We start from the raw sequence: 16,509 nt of genomic DNA on the forward strand, positions 1-16,509 counted from the left end.
TGTAGGTGATAAGAACAGTAGGGGTAGACCAAGGTATGAATATGACAAGCAGATTAGAGCAGATGTAGTAGTTACGTAGAAATAAAAAGGTTAGCACAGGATAGGGTGGCATGGAGGGCTGTATCAAACCAGTCTATGGACTGATGACTCAAACAGCAACCGGGACGAATTTTAAAGAAGAAAACTGTTCTAATATCCTTGCAAAACCCTTAGTTATTCAGTAACCTCAGGAGTAGACATCATACAAATTCTATTCCTGAATTCGTAGTTTGATTGGAATGTGTCCATTCGATTTCCCTACATAACACAGACACCTACAGCTGATAATTATTACTGCTAAACAACGGATAACACTCAGAAGAATTTGCCGAAACATAGGCGAAAAGAACCCATGGACTCGCGAACTCGTTGGGGTAAAATTGTAGAGTGACGACCCCTCAGTGAAATAACTACTCACATGTCCCGAAAGTTCCACTCAGCAAAACATCAGCTCAGTGAAATGTCCGCTTACACGTCGTCCCCGAAAATTCCACTCAGCAAAACATCAGCTCAGTGAAATGTCCGCTCACACGTCGTCCCCGAAAATTCCACTCAGCAAAACATCAGCTCAGTGAAATGTCCGCTCACACGTCGTCCCCGAAAATTCCACTCAGGAAAACATCAGCTCAGTGAAATGTCCGCTCACACGTCGTCCCCGAAAATTCCACTCAGCAAAACATCAGCTCAGTGAAATGTCCGCTCACACGTCGTCCCCGAAAATTCCACTCAGCAAAACATCAGCTCAGTGAAATGTCCGCTCACACGTCGTCCCCGAAAATTCCACTCAGCAAAATATCAGCTCAGTGAAATATCCGCTCACACGTCGTCCCCGAAAATTCCACTCAGCAGAACATCAGCTCAGTGAAAAGTCCGCTCACACGTCGTCCCCGAAAATTCCACTCAGCAAAACATCAGCTCAGTGAAAAGTCCGCTCACACGTCGTCCCCGAAAATTCCACTCAGCAAAACATCAGCTCAGTGAAATGTCCGCTCACACGTCGTCCCCGAAAATTCCACTCAGCAAAACATCAGCTCAGTAAAATATCCGCTCACACGTTGTCCCCGAAAGTTCCACTCAGCAAAACATCATCTCAGTAAAATGTGCGCTCACACGTCGTCCCCGAAAATTCCACTCAGCAAAACATCAGCTCATTGAAATGTCCGCTCACACGTCGTCCCCGAAAATTCCACTCAGCAAAACATCAGCTCAGTGAAATGTCCGCTCACACGTCGTCCCCGAAAATTCCACTCAGGAAAACATCAGCTCAGTGAAATGTCCGCTCACACGTCGTCCCCGAAAATTCCACTCAGCAAAACATCAGCTCAGTGAAATGTCCGCTCACACGTCGTCCCCGAAAATTCCACTCAGGAAAACATCAGCTCAGTGAAATGTCCGCTCACACGTCGTCCCCGAAAATTCCACTCAGCAAAACATCAGCTCAGTGAAATGTCCGCTCACACGTCGTCCCCGAAAATTCCACTCAGGAAAACATCAGCTCAGTGAAATGTCCGCTCACACGTCGTCCCCGAAAATTCCACTCAGCAAAACATCAGCTCAGTGAAATGTCCGCTTACACGTCGTCCCCGAAAATTCCACTCAGCAAAACATCAGCTCAGTGAAATGTCCGCTCACACGTCGTCCCCGAAAATTCCACTCAGCAAAACATCAGCTCAGTGAAATGTCCGCTCACACGTCGTCCCCGAAAATTCCACTCAGGAAAACATCAGCTCAGTGAAATGTCCGCTCACACGTCGTCCCCGAAAATTCCACTCAGCAAAACATCAGCTCAGTGAAATGTCCGCTCACACGTCGTCCCCGAAAATTCCACTCAGGAAAACATCAGCTCAGTGAAATGTCCGCTCACACGTCGTCCCCGAAAATTCCACTCAGCAAAACATCAGCTCAGTGAAATGTCCGCTCACACGTCGTCCCCGAAAATTCCACTCAGCAAAACATCAGCTCAGTGAAATGTCCGCTCACACGTCGTCCCCGAAAATTCCACTCAGCAAAACATCAGCTCAGTGAAATGTCCGCTCACACGTCGTCCCCGAAAATTCCACTCAGGAAAACATCAGCTCAGTGAAATGTCCGCTCACACGTCGTCCCCGAAAATTCCACTCAGCAAAACATCAGCTCAGTGAAATGTCCGCTCACACGTCGTCCCCGAAAATTCCACTCAGCAAAACATCAGCTCAGTGAAATGTCCGCTCACACGTCGTCCCCGAAAATTCCACTCAGCAAAATATCAGCTCAGTGAAATATCCGCTCACACGTCGTCCCCGAAAATTCCACTCAGCAAAACATCAGCTCAGTAAAATATCCGCTCACACGTTGTCCCCGAAAGTTCCACTCAGCAAAACATCATCTCAGTAAAATGTGCGCTCACACGTCGTCCCCGAAAATTCCACTCAGCAAAACATCAGCTCAGTGAAATGTCCGCTCACACGTCGTCCCCGAAAATTCCACTCAGCAAAACATCAGCTCAGTGAAAAGTCCGCTCACGCGTTGTCCAGCATACACTTCCGTCGTTTAGCTTACGACATTTATGAAGTTAAGGGCTTCATTCCTGACCCGCTCGATTGCCTGTAGATGCCCATTTTTTAAATTCCCATCACACTTGTCCGAGGCTTTGGACCAGCTAAGTAATTGGAATATTTAAAACTTTGCCATTATTTTGTTACTAGAAAGATTTTTCTCAAAGTCATTTAGTTACATTTTATATACAAAACACTCAGTGCATTCGGCTCAAGCATTACGTTATACGACATGAATGGGAATACGTTTCATCGTGTTTGTTCCTTATTTTGTAACAAAGCGATCGATCTGACACACGCTATAATATTGCCTGTATCTTCGTACCTCTTTACTGTGCTGTCAGTTCTTTTATCGTCCGGCTCCATGGCTACATGTTTAACGTGCTGGCCTTTGGTCCAGGGTGTCTCGGCTTCGATCCCTGGCCGGGTCGGGGAATGTAGCAGTTATTGGTTAATTCCAATGGCTCGTGGGCTGTGTGTATGTGTGTGTGTGCCGTCTTCAGCATCAGAATTCGTCATATATAGTGTCCCATCCTCACAGACGCGTAGGTCGCCCATACGGCGTCAACTCGAAAGCTCTGCACCGGACCTCCCCGTAGGTCACACGCCATTATTATTAGTTCTTTCATCCAACCTTCGGTATGCTGTTTTTCTTTTCTTTCCATCAACATTTAACTGAGACCTCATCTACACGAAGGCTGAATTTTCCGCTTCTTTCTTCAAGCGAAACACCACTCCTGTCATTCTGGGATTCGGTCCTCCTAGTAGTTTGTTTACGCGATTATGCCATCCTTCAAGAGCATTCGTGGTTCGGTGTCATCTCTTGCACCATGTCCAAATTTCGACAGGGATATCTTCGTTTTCCAGCCAACTCTCGAGAAAATCATTTTTTAAATAGCTTTGCGTTGACGGGAGCCTGTGATTGGATCTTTAACCAACCATCTATTATGTCTTCAGTTTTGAGGAAAGCCAACGCTGGGCACATTTGAATACAATGACGAATTTCTTCGTTTTCTTGGTATTCTCTTGTTAAACCAAACTCTTAGACCTTCCGCCATCAGCATTTATTCATATGGAAGTAACAGCCATTCCTGCGATGAAAATAAGGACTTCTTTGAGATCGGAAATTGCCTCAACTTCAATATCTACATTGACTATCTTAGGCTTCATCCCGGCACAGCTTCTAAAATGTCCCGAAAGAGTCTTTCGTAAGTAGGTCTATGGTATCTTTCTTTTTATTTAACAACAAAACAAACATGATCGCATGTATGTTCGTCTCCTCATTGCTGCTCTGAAAATGGGGGAGAATTGTGTAAATTTGGCAGAACCGTTTGCTTGAATTTTTGAACGTTCCGTCCACGAAAAATTTGTCTTAAAACTGTAAGGTCTCCCTTTCTTATTCACCGCTCAGGAAAGTAATTCTTGCTCCTGAAATATCGTCCTTTAAAAGAAAACTGTTTCCGTCTGATCATTCTTCGTCAAACACGATTTCCTCCAGAGTCTTCGGTTCTTTCCAGTTGCATTGTTCTGTACTCCTGTGCTGGTATATGATCCTCCTGGCTTTGTATTTCGGTCGCGAACTCCTATCCCTTATTATGAAGATCTCCCAGTTCCTTCGAGTAGCCTACAGTTCTTTTTAGTTTGAGAGTGTTTACTTCACTAGCTCTTTCTTTGTCTATAATCAAATTAAGCATTTTAGTTAAAATGGGTAAAAATGTGAGTTGGTGAAGATGCTCAATGACTAAAATCAAACAAATAAATAAACAGACACCTCAGTTTCATAGCAGTATGTATATTGAATGGCAATCTACATATACACTAACTAGCAAGATACCCGTGCGTTGCTACCATTTTAAACTGAAAGTTATTATTCAAAGTTTTCACTATGGAGAGTCCCCTGTCAGCTGAGCCTGTAAAATACGCCCTCAATTCGTACGTCAAACAGTTTTTGGGGCAATTATTATTTATTTTCTGATCCAATACTCATTTGGACCCCATACGGAAGAATTTTAATGTTTTACACCCTATTTTATTTAACATCCAGGATGTAACAGCAACTAGCTTGTGAAATCTTGATCTTGTACGTCGCACAGTAATGGAGGAATGAATACTTCTTGAAGGGTTGAATGTTTTTAAATATTTATTAACATCATGGGCTTCAAAACCACCCTTCATAACAAATAATGTCGTGCTTGAAACGGTTTCGGAGGAAAGGATATTGTGGTTTTGAGAGTCAACCACCATCTAAACCCATTAGGGGAGAAATATTTTGAAGTATACGATGTTTTACACCTGGGGCATAAAAAAGAGACCCTTCTCGTAAAATTACAACTTAGTACGTCAAACGGTTTTTGAGGGATGAATAATTTAGTTTACGGAGCTAACCTCATTTAACACTTTAGGGGTGTAACGTTATAAAGTATTTCCTATTTCACACCTAGGATTTAAAATATACACCGCTATGTGGAATTTTGTCTTCGTACTTTAAACCGTTACGGAGCAAGGAATGGATATATGTGTTTTCAGATCGTAACCCCCATTTAACTCTCTAAAGGGGTTAAATTTGTTTCAAACATTCTGTTATTTACCAGCTACGATATCATTTGAAATTTTAACTTCGTAATTCAAACGGTTTCACATAAATGCATAGGCCTATTTTGTCATCATTCCTCTCCCCCTAGTCAAAACCCCTTAGGAGTGTATTGTTTTAAGTCCACCTCTTATTTGTATCCTCATAAAAAGAATGTAACTCCTTTTATACCCCCTTAAGTTGATTCCCCCCCCCCCCCCGTACAAAATACGTGTTTCTTTATTTTAAAAGGAGATTCCAAATACCAATTTTCACGTTCGTAACATCATTTTTTCTTGAGATATAAGTATCCTCATACAAAGAATTCAACTCATTTTTCAATTCATTTACCTCCCTCTTTAATTGGATTTTCGAAAACGAAAGAATACGTGTTTCTTTATTTTTAAAAGAGATTCCAGATACAAATTTTCATGTCTGTAACATCTTCAGTATTTTATTTTAGAACTTGCTTTACGTTGCACCGGCACAGACAGGTCTTATGGCGACGATGGGATAGAAAAAGTCTAGGAATGTGAAGGAAGCAACCGTGGCCGTAATTAAGGTACAGCCCCAGCATTTACCTGGTGTGAAAATGGGGAAACTACGGAAAACCATCTTCAGGGCTACCGACAGTGAGTTTCGAAACTACTATCTCCCGGATGCAAATCACAGCTGTGCACCCCTAACCGCACGGCCAACTCGCCCGGTTTTTCAGTATTTGATATAGCCTATAAGTATACTCATAAAATGAATTCAACATTTTCTTTCACCCACCCCACCCCCCTTAAGTGGATTTTTTGGAAAACAAAAAATACGTGTTTCTTTATTTTTAAAGAAGATTCCAAATATAAATTTTCATATCTGTAACATCCTTAGTTTTGGAGGTACCAGTATACTAATAAAATATTTCGACCGCCTTTTTCAGTCATTTACCCCACCCCCTGTGTTTTTCCAAAAGCAAAAGAAAAGTGTGCGTTTATTTAGTTTTAAAAGATTAAAAATACCAATGTTCACGTCTACAGTATGTTAAGTTTTTGAGATATAGTGTAGACATGCCCATTTTAAAATTCACCCCCTTTAACACTTCCCCTTAACTGGATTTTCAGAAAAGAAATTATGCACGTTGCTTTGCTTGTACAGGAGATTCCAAATACCAATTTTCACGTGTGTAACATGTTACATTTTTGAGATATACTGTAGATATATTCATTTTAAAAATTCACCCCCTTAAGCAGACTTTCCAAAAACAAAAATTTCGTGTTTCCTTATTTTTAAGGGAGATTACAAATACCGATTTTCATGACTGCAACATCTTCAGTTTTTGAGATATACGTATCCTCATATTAGGTATTCAACCCATTCTTCACCCTTTTTCACCCCTTAAGAGGATTTCCCGAACACAAAAAATACGTGTTCCTTTATTTTTAATCCAAATACCAATTTTCACGTCTTTAAACGGTTAAGTTTTTGAGATATAGATACACTCATTTTAATCCCTTTTCATCCCTTTGGCGACGGAATATCCAAAAATCTTCCCTTAATGAGCACCTACATTGTAATACTCGTATAACCCCGAAATTTCATTTCGTTATGTCCAGTAGGTTTTACTCGGAGGTGATGAATCAGTCAGTCAGTCAGTCAGTCAGTCAGGACATATTATTTTATATATATATAGATGTTCATAAAAAACGAGAGATAGGAAGGTCATATTCACAGGACATGTTCATTAGTATGTTCTGCAGAAACGATTAGCATTTCAGTCACCGAGGTTCAGCATGTGTCCTGTTGCCTATTAGGCACTGATAACTTGTTCCATGCGTGATGGCATCGACGCGTATAAGCGCGAATGGCGTCCTGGGGTATAGCCATGCATGCTGCATTCACCTGGTTCCACAGTTCATCTTTGGTGGTTGGTATTGGGTCACAGCGCCGCACCCGTCGTTTCATCATATCCCACACATTTTCGATTGGCGGCAAGTCCGGTAATCGGGCGGGCCAGGACAACAGTTGACATCTTGTGACAACAAGAAGGCTCGTATTCGTGCAGCAACATGTGATTGCGCATTGCCCTGCTGAAATATGGCGTCTGGGGTGTCGTGCAGAAAGGGTATGGCTACGGGTCGCAGGTTGACATTCACTTAGGTCAAACTGATCACAGTGCCGTGGACACGCAATAACTGTGATTTGTGGTTGTACCCAATAACACCCCACACCATAAGGCCTTCAACTGGCGCTGTATGTCTTGTGCGAATGCAGTTATTGTGATGCCTCTCCCCCTGTCTGCGGCCATCATTTTTAAACAAACAGAACCTAGATTCTTCGTCCGAAAACACTATCTGCTGACATTCCTGTCCCCAGTGACGTCGTTCCATATACCATTACTGTATAGCATGTTTATGCACATTAGTCAAAGGTACGTGGAGAAGAGGACAACACGCCGGTAACCCAAAACATAATAAACGGCTACGGACTGTCACTCCTGATAGTGTACGATGTGTTACACTGTTCTACTGTTGCGCCTGAGGCGAGGAGGACGCAGATCTGTCCTGCAATGCCATTCGAATGAGGTGTCTATCTTCTCGGGGGGTGGTCTGGGTGGTGCAACCAGACCAGTCTCGTCGTGTTCTACGACCTTCTGTGAACCATTCTGTACACACCCGTTGCACTGCCCACGCACTTCATCCCACACGAGCAGCAATTTCCCGGATGGATGTATCACGTTCTCTCACTCCAATAATGCGCCCTATTTCAAACTCACTCATTTGACGGTACGATTCTCGCATACGTCCGCAAAGCATCCTGCACGTCTGCTCAAGTCACACTGATCCATTAGCGACAACGAAAGCCGCAGACACATTTTACCAGTCGGTGGTGGTGCGCCGAGATGTTGATGTGGACCTTGAACCTGAGGGCCGACATGGTTCAAATGCTAATCATTTCTGCAGAACATACTAAAGCACATGCCCTGTGAATATGAACTTGCTATCTCTAGTTTTTCAAGGTGTTCTGGGTTTTATGATCATGAGTATACATGCGATAAGCTATTCATCAACATAAACAAACGTTAGATATGAAAGTTATCAGCTCACCTGATTTAAACTATTCTCTACTTCGAGGTGCTTATCATCCAGGGTCGCACATGAATGCTCAGTGACACTTGTCACGTCGCTGTCCCTACTTTCCAACGTCCCGTAACACTATCGTTAGAATGCTCCGTAAGACGCAGATCATCGATTGATTGATTGATTGATTGATTGATTGATAAGTTAGTCATCAGCTTTGTGAACTATTTTTGAGTGTTAACAGTAACAATATATGCATGTGCGCTGCAGAACCGGAATATGGCAAAACACGCAGGCAACATTGCATTTAAGCGAAATATTCACAACCTTCGAGAGCCTCCGCGACTCAGGCGGCAGCGCGACGGCCTCTCATCGCTGGGTTCCGTGGTTCAAATTCCGGTCACTACGTGTGAGATTTTTGCTAGACAAAGCGGAGGCGGGCCAGGTTTTTCTCCGGGCACTCCGGTTACCCTGTCATGTTTCATTCAAGCAACACTCTCCAATATCATTTCATTTCATTAAACATTCATTAATCATTGCCCCAGAGGAGTGCGACAGGCTTCGGCAGCCGGCACAATTCCTATCCTCGCCGCTAGATGGAGGGCTTCATTCATTCCATTCCTGACCCGGTCAAATGACTGGAAACAGGCTGTGGATTTTCATTTTTTTCATTCATAACCTTCCATTTGAGCAGAAATACAACCGAGCACTTTTCATATAATCACTGATTATACCCTTCCACAATGACAGGCTGCTGGGATTTTGATTCTACTGTGTGCAGCACGCTTTTGAAAACTAGCTTTATCGAATGAAATGTATCAAAGAAAAAAAGTTTAATTTCAATCAAACCTAGCCATAGATAGATAGATAGATAAGAAATGGGTGAGTCCTGTCTTCGCAGAGCTCCACACGTAGGTCTATGAAGACCCTTTGTGCCCTTTAAACAGGTTTGCCTAGTCCACCCCTAGTGCTCCTATAAAGGATACCAGTGTCCGGATTTTGGCATTCCTGATGTCTTCCAGGCTCACAAAGTGTGAGCCAAGGTATCGATGTCTGGTGCTTGCAAGAGCTTCGCACTGACATAACACATGCGCGGAGGTCTCCTCCTCCTTACCGCATCTTCTACACATCGGATCCTGGGTGATTTTCATGATGTGTAGGTGTCTCTGTAAGGTATTGTGGCCTGTTAACAGTCCAACTACCATTCTCATTCTGGTCCTATTCAAATTCATTAGGACCTTTTTATAGCTTTGACTAGGCCCTTTGATAAGTTCACGTGCCTGTCTTGCTATGGTTAACCTCTTCCAAATATCTAGGTGAGACTGGTTTATCCATTGGGATATTGCCAGTCTCACACTTCGGAGTGGCACTCCCAGGAAGGGCTCTGGTCCTGTGAAGGAACCCATTGAGCCCTGTTTCGCTAGTTTGTCAGCTTCTTCATTTCCACTGATTCCTGTGTGCCCAGGAACCCATAATAAGGTAACTGAGCTAAGCTCACACAGCTGATCTAACATCCTTTGGCATTCCCATACCAGTTTTGATGTTGTTTTAACTGCACATAGTGCTTTTAGCGCTGCCTGGCTATCACTACATATAGTGATGTGTCTTCTGTGTCCAGGCATATTCCATATATATACAGCACAGGCTAGTATTGCGTATACTTCAGCCTGGAAAACAGTAGCATATTTACCCATAGGAAGGGAGAGCCCTGTCTTAGGCCCACAGACCCCGGCGCCCGTGCCCGCCTCCGTCCGCGAGCCATCTGTGTACCATGTACAGCCCCCAGACTTAAGACGGGCCCCAGCGTCCGCGGCCCACTCCTCCCTTGTGGGTATCACCACTGTGAATTTATAATTCAAATTAAAGCTAGGCTTCATCAGATCCCCGATCATCATTGTCATAGGGCAAGTCTGGTGAAGCCTTGTAAGAACAGAGGCAAACCTAGCCATGTAGATTTCCTCTTTAAAACCGAAACCAGTTGCGGAAACTAACTATTTTAGTTCTTCCAGAAAACACCCTGTCAACTGAGTAGAGGTGGGTTCGATTCCCACCTCAGCCATCCTGGAAGTGGCTTTCCAAGGTTTCCCACTTCTCCTCCAGGCAAATGCCGGGATGGTACCTAACTTAAGGCCACGGCCGCTTCCTTCCCTCTTCCTTGTCCATCCCCTCCAATATTCTCATCCCCCCGCAAGGACCCTGTTCAGCATAGCAGGTCAGGCCGCCTGGGCGAGGTACTGGTCATCCTCCCCAGTTGTATCCCCCGACCCAGAGTCTGAAGCTCCAGGATACTGCCCTTGCGGCGGTAGAGGTGGGATCCCTCGCTGAGTCCGAGGAAAAAAACCGAACCTGGAGTGTAAACAGATGAAGAAGAAAACACCCTGTCGAATCTACGAAAGAGAAATGAAATATAAAACTTATTCCTGAATTAAAATATTCTGAGTACGCATAAAGAGTGATTAAGAAAATGTATGCTAATCTATCTCATTTTTAAGACAAAAGGTACCAACCGATGTTATTCTGGGAAGATAAAATGTCGGATTTTTCAAGCCCGACAACTTTCCTACAAAAGGCCGTGGATATGTAGAATACAGAATATGTTTACTCACTTGAACCAGTGGGTCCTATCCAGGATTATACCACACACTACAGAGCCCGCCATGCCGCTCAGTACGAAGATCAGTCCCACGCGGCCAGCGAACACCTCGGCGTTCTGAGGAGGAAAGTTCAGAATTATCAACAGTCGTAACAGCCTGCCAAACGTAACTGATATACTTACCAAATCTAACCTAAGAACAACTGATATCTAAGAATAACACATGCCTTTAGATATTTTAATCGACACCAAAAAATACATATTTTGGGTCTTGAAACCCACGTAAATAAAACACGCCACCCGATTACAATTAAATATGTCTTAACAGGTGTACAAAACTATAGACTTTTATCGTTATTGCTTAATATATATACCTATATTTACAATTGGCTTTACGTCGCACCGACACGGATAGGTTTTATGGCGACGATGGGACAAGAAAGGTCTAGGAGTGGGAAGGAAGCGGTGCTCAAATACGTCCGGCCGTGGCCTTAATTCAGGTACAGCCCCAGCATTTGCCTGGTGTGAAAATGGGAAACCACGGAAAACCATCTTCAGGGCTAGCGACAGTGGAGTTCGAACCCACTATCTCCCCAATGCAAAATTACAGCTGCGCGCCCCTAACCGCACGGCCAACTCGCTAGGTACTGAAAAAGTTTATTATCCATTTAATGCTGTACGGGGTTTTCAGTAGGCTTACTGCGAAATCGTATGAAAAGGTACTTAAAGTATCCAGGCAAAATTATAATTTTATACTCGGTAACGAGAACTTAATATTTGCCTGAATAAAGTTCCTTGACTCTTTCCGGGGATCAGTTTTAGAGTGTCAGCCTCCGCATCCCTAGAACGCAGATTTGAACCCAACAGACGTAGGCGTAGTCGGATAAAGTCCACTCGACAATCCATGTCGTACGATGACGCCATACAAAAGATCTCTGGTGACGCATTTGGTGTTTACCGCATAAATGTAATTGAAATTCAGCCAGAAGTGGCCCAATTGATTTCCGTTCCTTTTCCGTCTGGTAGAGTAAAACGGAACATCGAAATTGACACGGAGGCAACCTGGATGGAGTAAGCCGCGCTGCCCTTCTGACTCCAACTTGGCAGGTTCGATCCCGGCTCAATTCGGTGGTATTTGAAGGTGCTCAAATACGTCAGCCTCGTGTCGGTAGATTTACTGGCACGTAAAAGAACTCCTGCGGGACAAAATTCTGACACCTTTACGTCTCCGAAAACCGTAAAAATAATTAGTGGATTTTAAAGCAAATAGCATTATTATTATAAAATCAATTAAAGTATTGTATCTGCTTCTTCTTTGTCATTAAGGATTATTTTCTCTACATTATCATTAGAATTACTGCTTATCTTTTATTCTGTATTGTAATTAGATTGTTTAATTTATACTGTGTGATATTCTTTGTCGGTTTTGTAACTTCAACCATTTTAGGAATAAATAATAATAATAATAATAATAATAATAATAATAATAATAATAAGAATAATAATAATAATAATAATAATAATAATAATAATAATAATAATAATAATAATAATAATAATAATAATAATAATATCAGAGGGAATACTATGGAGATTCCAAACAAGTGTTCCCTGTCTTGTCCAAAGTATTTTGTGTCTTTTGAGTTCACGTGCTGCAGTGGAGCGAGTATTTTCGTCAGTCAATTTAACTGAAACAAAAACAAGAAATAGTCTATCTTAAAAAAACGCTGTGTGGACTGTTACATACTAAGACACTTGTTGCTAAATCTCAGGATCATTCATTCAACATGACGAATTCAATACTGAAGAAGGCTAACAACGATAAGAATGCCAGCGAAGGAGACTAAGTTACTTTGGACCGGTCGTGATTATCCGAAGAGAAACCATCTATAATTTTATCTTTTTAATTACTAATGTTCTGTGCTGTAGTGGTTAGCGTGATTAGCCTCCACCCCCGGAGGTCCGGGTTCGATTCCCGGCTCTGCCACGAAATTTGAAAAGTGGTAGGAGGGCTGGAACGGGGTCCACTCAGCCTCGTGAGGTCAACTGAGTAGAGGTGGGTTCGATTCCCACCTCAGCCATCCTGGAAGTGGTTTTCCGTGGTTTCCCACTTCTCCTCCAGGCAAATGCCGGAATGGTACCTAACTTAAGGCCACGGCCGCTTCCTTCCCTATTCCTTGCCTATCCCTTCCAATCTTCCCATCCGCCTACAAGGCCCCTGTTCACCATAGCAGGTGAGGCCGCCTGGGAGAGGTACTGGTCATACTCCCCAGTTGTATCCCCCGACCAAGAGTCTGAAGCTCCAGGACACTGCCCTTGAGGCGGTAGAGGTGGGATCCCTCGCTGAGTCCGAGGGAAAAGCCGAACCTGGAGGGTAAACAGATGATGATGATGATGATGATGATGAATTACTAATGTATTACCAATTAAACAGTTTGAAATGAATAAGTACCTCTCACATCGTATTGTATGAGTACAGTGAAAATGAAAACCTACAACCTGTTTTCCAGCCATTGACCGGGTCAGGGATGGAAGGAATGAAGCCCCCATCTTGCGGCGATGATAGGAATTGTGCCGGCTGCCTAGGCCTGTCGCACTCCTCTGGAGCAATGATTAATGACTGACAGTTGAAATGAAATGATAATGGAGAGTGTTGCTAGAATGAAAGACGACAGGAAAAACCGGAGTACTCGGAGTAAAACCTGTCCCGCCTCCGCTTTGTTCACCAAAAAGCTCACATGGAGTGACCGGGATTTGAACCACTGAACCCAGCGGTGAGAGGCCGGCGCGCTGCCGTCTAAGCCACGGAGGCTCTTGTGTGGGTACAAACTTATAATTTCTATTAGCTGGAAATTCTACTATCTACTGATTTTTCATCATGTGATTCCCTGCTTTTACAACTGGTTGGGCTGGCAACACTGCATTCAGTGCCGTTTGATGTTCAGAGTATGTTCGTAATTTCATTCCTATTCGTTTTGCCGCATAATGTATCTATACTATTATTTCTTTTATATTTTTCAATGATTAGATCCTTGAGGTAACCTCTAAGGAAACTATGTGTCTGCTACGATGCCTACACGACAGCTGACAATTTAAGTTTTGTGTTACTCGTTAAACGATATAATCTGATGGTCAATTGTGCTGCCAAGTAGGAAGGTACCGGATACAGCCACTTCGGCTAAGAAGGCCTAGTAGACAAAGTGGTTTTAGAAAGGGCACCGCTGTGCTGGCGAGGTGCCAGTCCCGCCTCTATAGAGCTTTCTTCGTGTGTTACCCGGTTTATAGTGCGATTCTTACCATTCTCAATAGAATGATTAACTGATCATGATGTAAGTAGTATTTCGGTGACAAGGTTTAAAGGTCATCGCACCAAACTTATCAGCTCAGTCTTATGCAATGCATCTTGAGACGGTAGTGGTGGTGTATCGACGGGCAAAGCCCATCAATTTTAAAGCAAGGATGAGACTGTTCCACCCTCTCGAACAGTGACGATACCTACCAACCCTCAAAGACCTGCATTTTCCCCTCGGATAGAAAAAATCCTCATAGGACACAAAGTGAGAACTACCTGAGGCTGTAAAGGCGTGCTCGGTTCATCCGGAAGGACGTGGGTTCGATTGCCCGTCAGAAAGTTGAAGAATTCAGGAATGAGACTTCCACTTATGGAGAGACATTAATTAATTATTTGTTTATTAAATGTCTTATTTTACATGGAGGGACTCTGGCTATGAAGCCTGAAGTACAACCATACATTCATCTACATTTGAAATATAAGTTACACTACTTACAACTAAACTTACAACTAGGTTCTTATAACTAATTGATTTTAACTTGGTGTAAAACGTTGGTTTTAAAAACTATTTGATGTTAATTCACGGCTTTATTCTAATATAAGTTTTGCATTTTTGAAAAGCCATTTCCTGTATTTCTTCTTACGGTGCGATCTATCCCTCTAGTGCCCCGTGTTACATATATGTAACATTGGGAATTTAGTACTTTACTGTCACCAAGAAACATCTCTGCCGCTAATGCCCACTGTGACAGATCAGTAACAATACATACCATAAAGTTTTCAATTACACGTAGAATCTTTATAGAACAATCACATAAATAAAATACTGAATGAAAATAATTGATTTCCTATGGAGACCTATCCTGGGCACTAGAGGTTAACATACTCCTAATTTCAGCAGGTTGGGAATTTCACGTAAGGCTTGTGGAGGCAAAGAAAGACTTAGTATAGCCAGCTGGTCAGTGAGTGGGTATGCTTAGCATAGAGGATCTCGTTTGTGGGCTTGTAGAATGACAGTAGGTACACAGGTGGATGTAAGTATTCATACAGCAAAATATGTTAGAGTAAGCGGCTTCTAACTCGATTAATGTTGCGTATGCACACTTTATTCCCCTTAGGTAACATGAATAAGATTTCTCGTAATCAGCAGTAGCGGCTGGCTCCCGGACGGTGTCCTCCCTAGAGAACGAAAAGTTTTTTTTTCCTCTCGATGTTTGAGGTCAAAAACTGGACTGAATGACGCTAAGAAAATTACATTTCATCGTAAAACTGTAAATCCTCATCAACTGTTAGGTAATATCAAACTTAGTTGGGTGACTTCTAGCACGCAGTTCGCTAGTAAATGTTTTCAGTTTGAAGATAAGGCACGGACTCTCGAGTTCCATCCCAGAATATAGTGAAGGTGAGAGAGAGAGAGATGTAAGGGGTCAGCGCGCTGGTGAACGGTTTCGTAGGGACGAAGGGTGCGGGAAGAGGCTTTAAGCTCAGCAGAGTCCGGAGAAGTAAAGGCATCTTCACAAACCCCTCTACAAGCATGTGCCAGCCATGGCCAGCAGCGCCTGAGCCATCCTTACATTAAGTTATTATTTTAAATATAACTACAACCACTCAGACAGCACCACTTCCCATCCATCATTCCGAAGAATGCTGGTGAACGATCATCGATAACTAGAACTCGGACGGACCAAGTTCTAGTCAGCCTCACGCTCAGGAAGAGGAGCTTTCAGTCATCCTCATGGCTGTAACCACTCCACTTTAGATAAAGTAGAGAGTGAAGACATACTACAGAAATGATCCTGTGAAGTATAGTCTTAATTCTCAGCGTGGCAAAGTGCTGACCAACAGAGATGGAACTGCTACCTTTACACGAGTGCTTCCCAATACACAGCAAAGTTTTATCGTTGTGTTCCATTAATTTGTCGTAATGTGCCAATGTATCAATATAATCATACATTTTACGTCAAACAAATTTAAAACCATTACCTCTTGTTTCAACTGAAAACAATTGTAACCTTAAATATGCATGGATCATTCTTCGCCAGCTCACCAGTGACGTCACTGCATATTTCCTCTGTAACACGTACTGATACAAGGCCCGTCTCCATGCTCGTTGTTTGAACGGAGGAGATAGCGCGAGCTAGTTTACGTGTCCCACAACAGATGGCAACAGGATGTCCTGTTGCCATCTGCTCCACCGTGGCTCTACGCCTCTTCATTCGGGAGACGCGACAGGGCTGGACCTTACGGCTGGCCCCAACCGTCGGCTGTCCTGAGAATGGTTTTCCGTGGTTTTCCATTCTCCTGCACTAAGGCGAATGCCGGGACAGTTCGTAGTATAGGCCACGGCCACCCACCCTCTTCACCTTCTCCCCACATCTCCTTCACCGTAACAAATCTCCCGGCACGCCCACCAACCCAAT

At 43.2% G+C, this 16,509-nt stretch overlaps 1 protein-coding gene and 1 non-coding gene across 2 annotated transcripts in view; both read right to left on the reverse strand.

Annotated features, from left to right (window-relative positions):
• The window catches only part of LOC136866250 (heme transporter FLVCR2), a 191,550-nt gene that overhangs the window by 37,135 nt on the left and 137,906 nt on the right, over positions 1-16,509 (reverse strand). Inside the window, exon 6 of the mRNA XM_067143046.2 lies at positions 10,811-10,914. Within this exon, the coding sequence (XP_066999147.2) occupies positions 10,811-10,914 (104 nt within the window). The remainder of the gene's footprint in view (positions 1-10,810; positions 10,915-16,509) is intronic.
• Positions 15,693-15,902, reverse strand: LOC136867533 (small nucleolar RNA U3). Its single transcript, XR_010859724.2, has one exon. It is a non-coding gene; the product is annotated as a small nucleolar RNA U3 (small nucleolar RNA).

Source organism: Anabrus simplex, chromosome 3 (assembly GCF_040414725.1).
Source record: "Anabrus simplex isolate iqAnaSimp1 chromosome 3, ASM4041472v1, whole genome shotgun sequence".
NCBI classification, from domain to species: domain Eukaryota; kingdom Metazoa; phylum Arthropoda; class Insecta; order Orthoptera; family Tettigoniidae; genus Anabrus; species Anabrus simplex.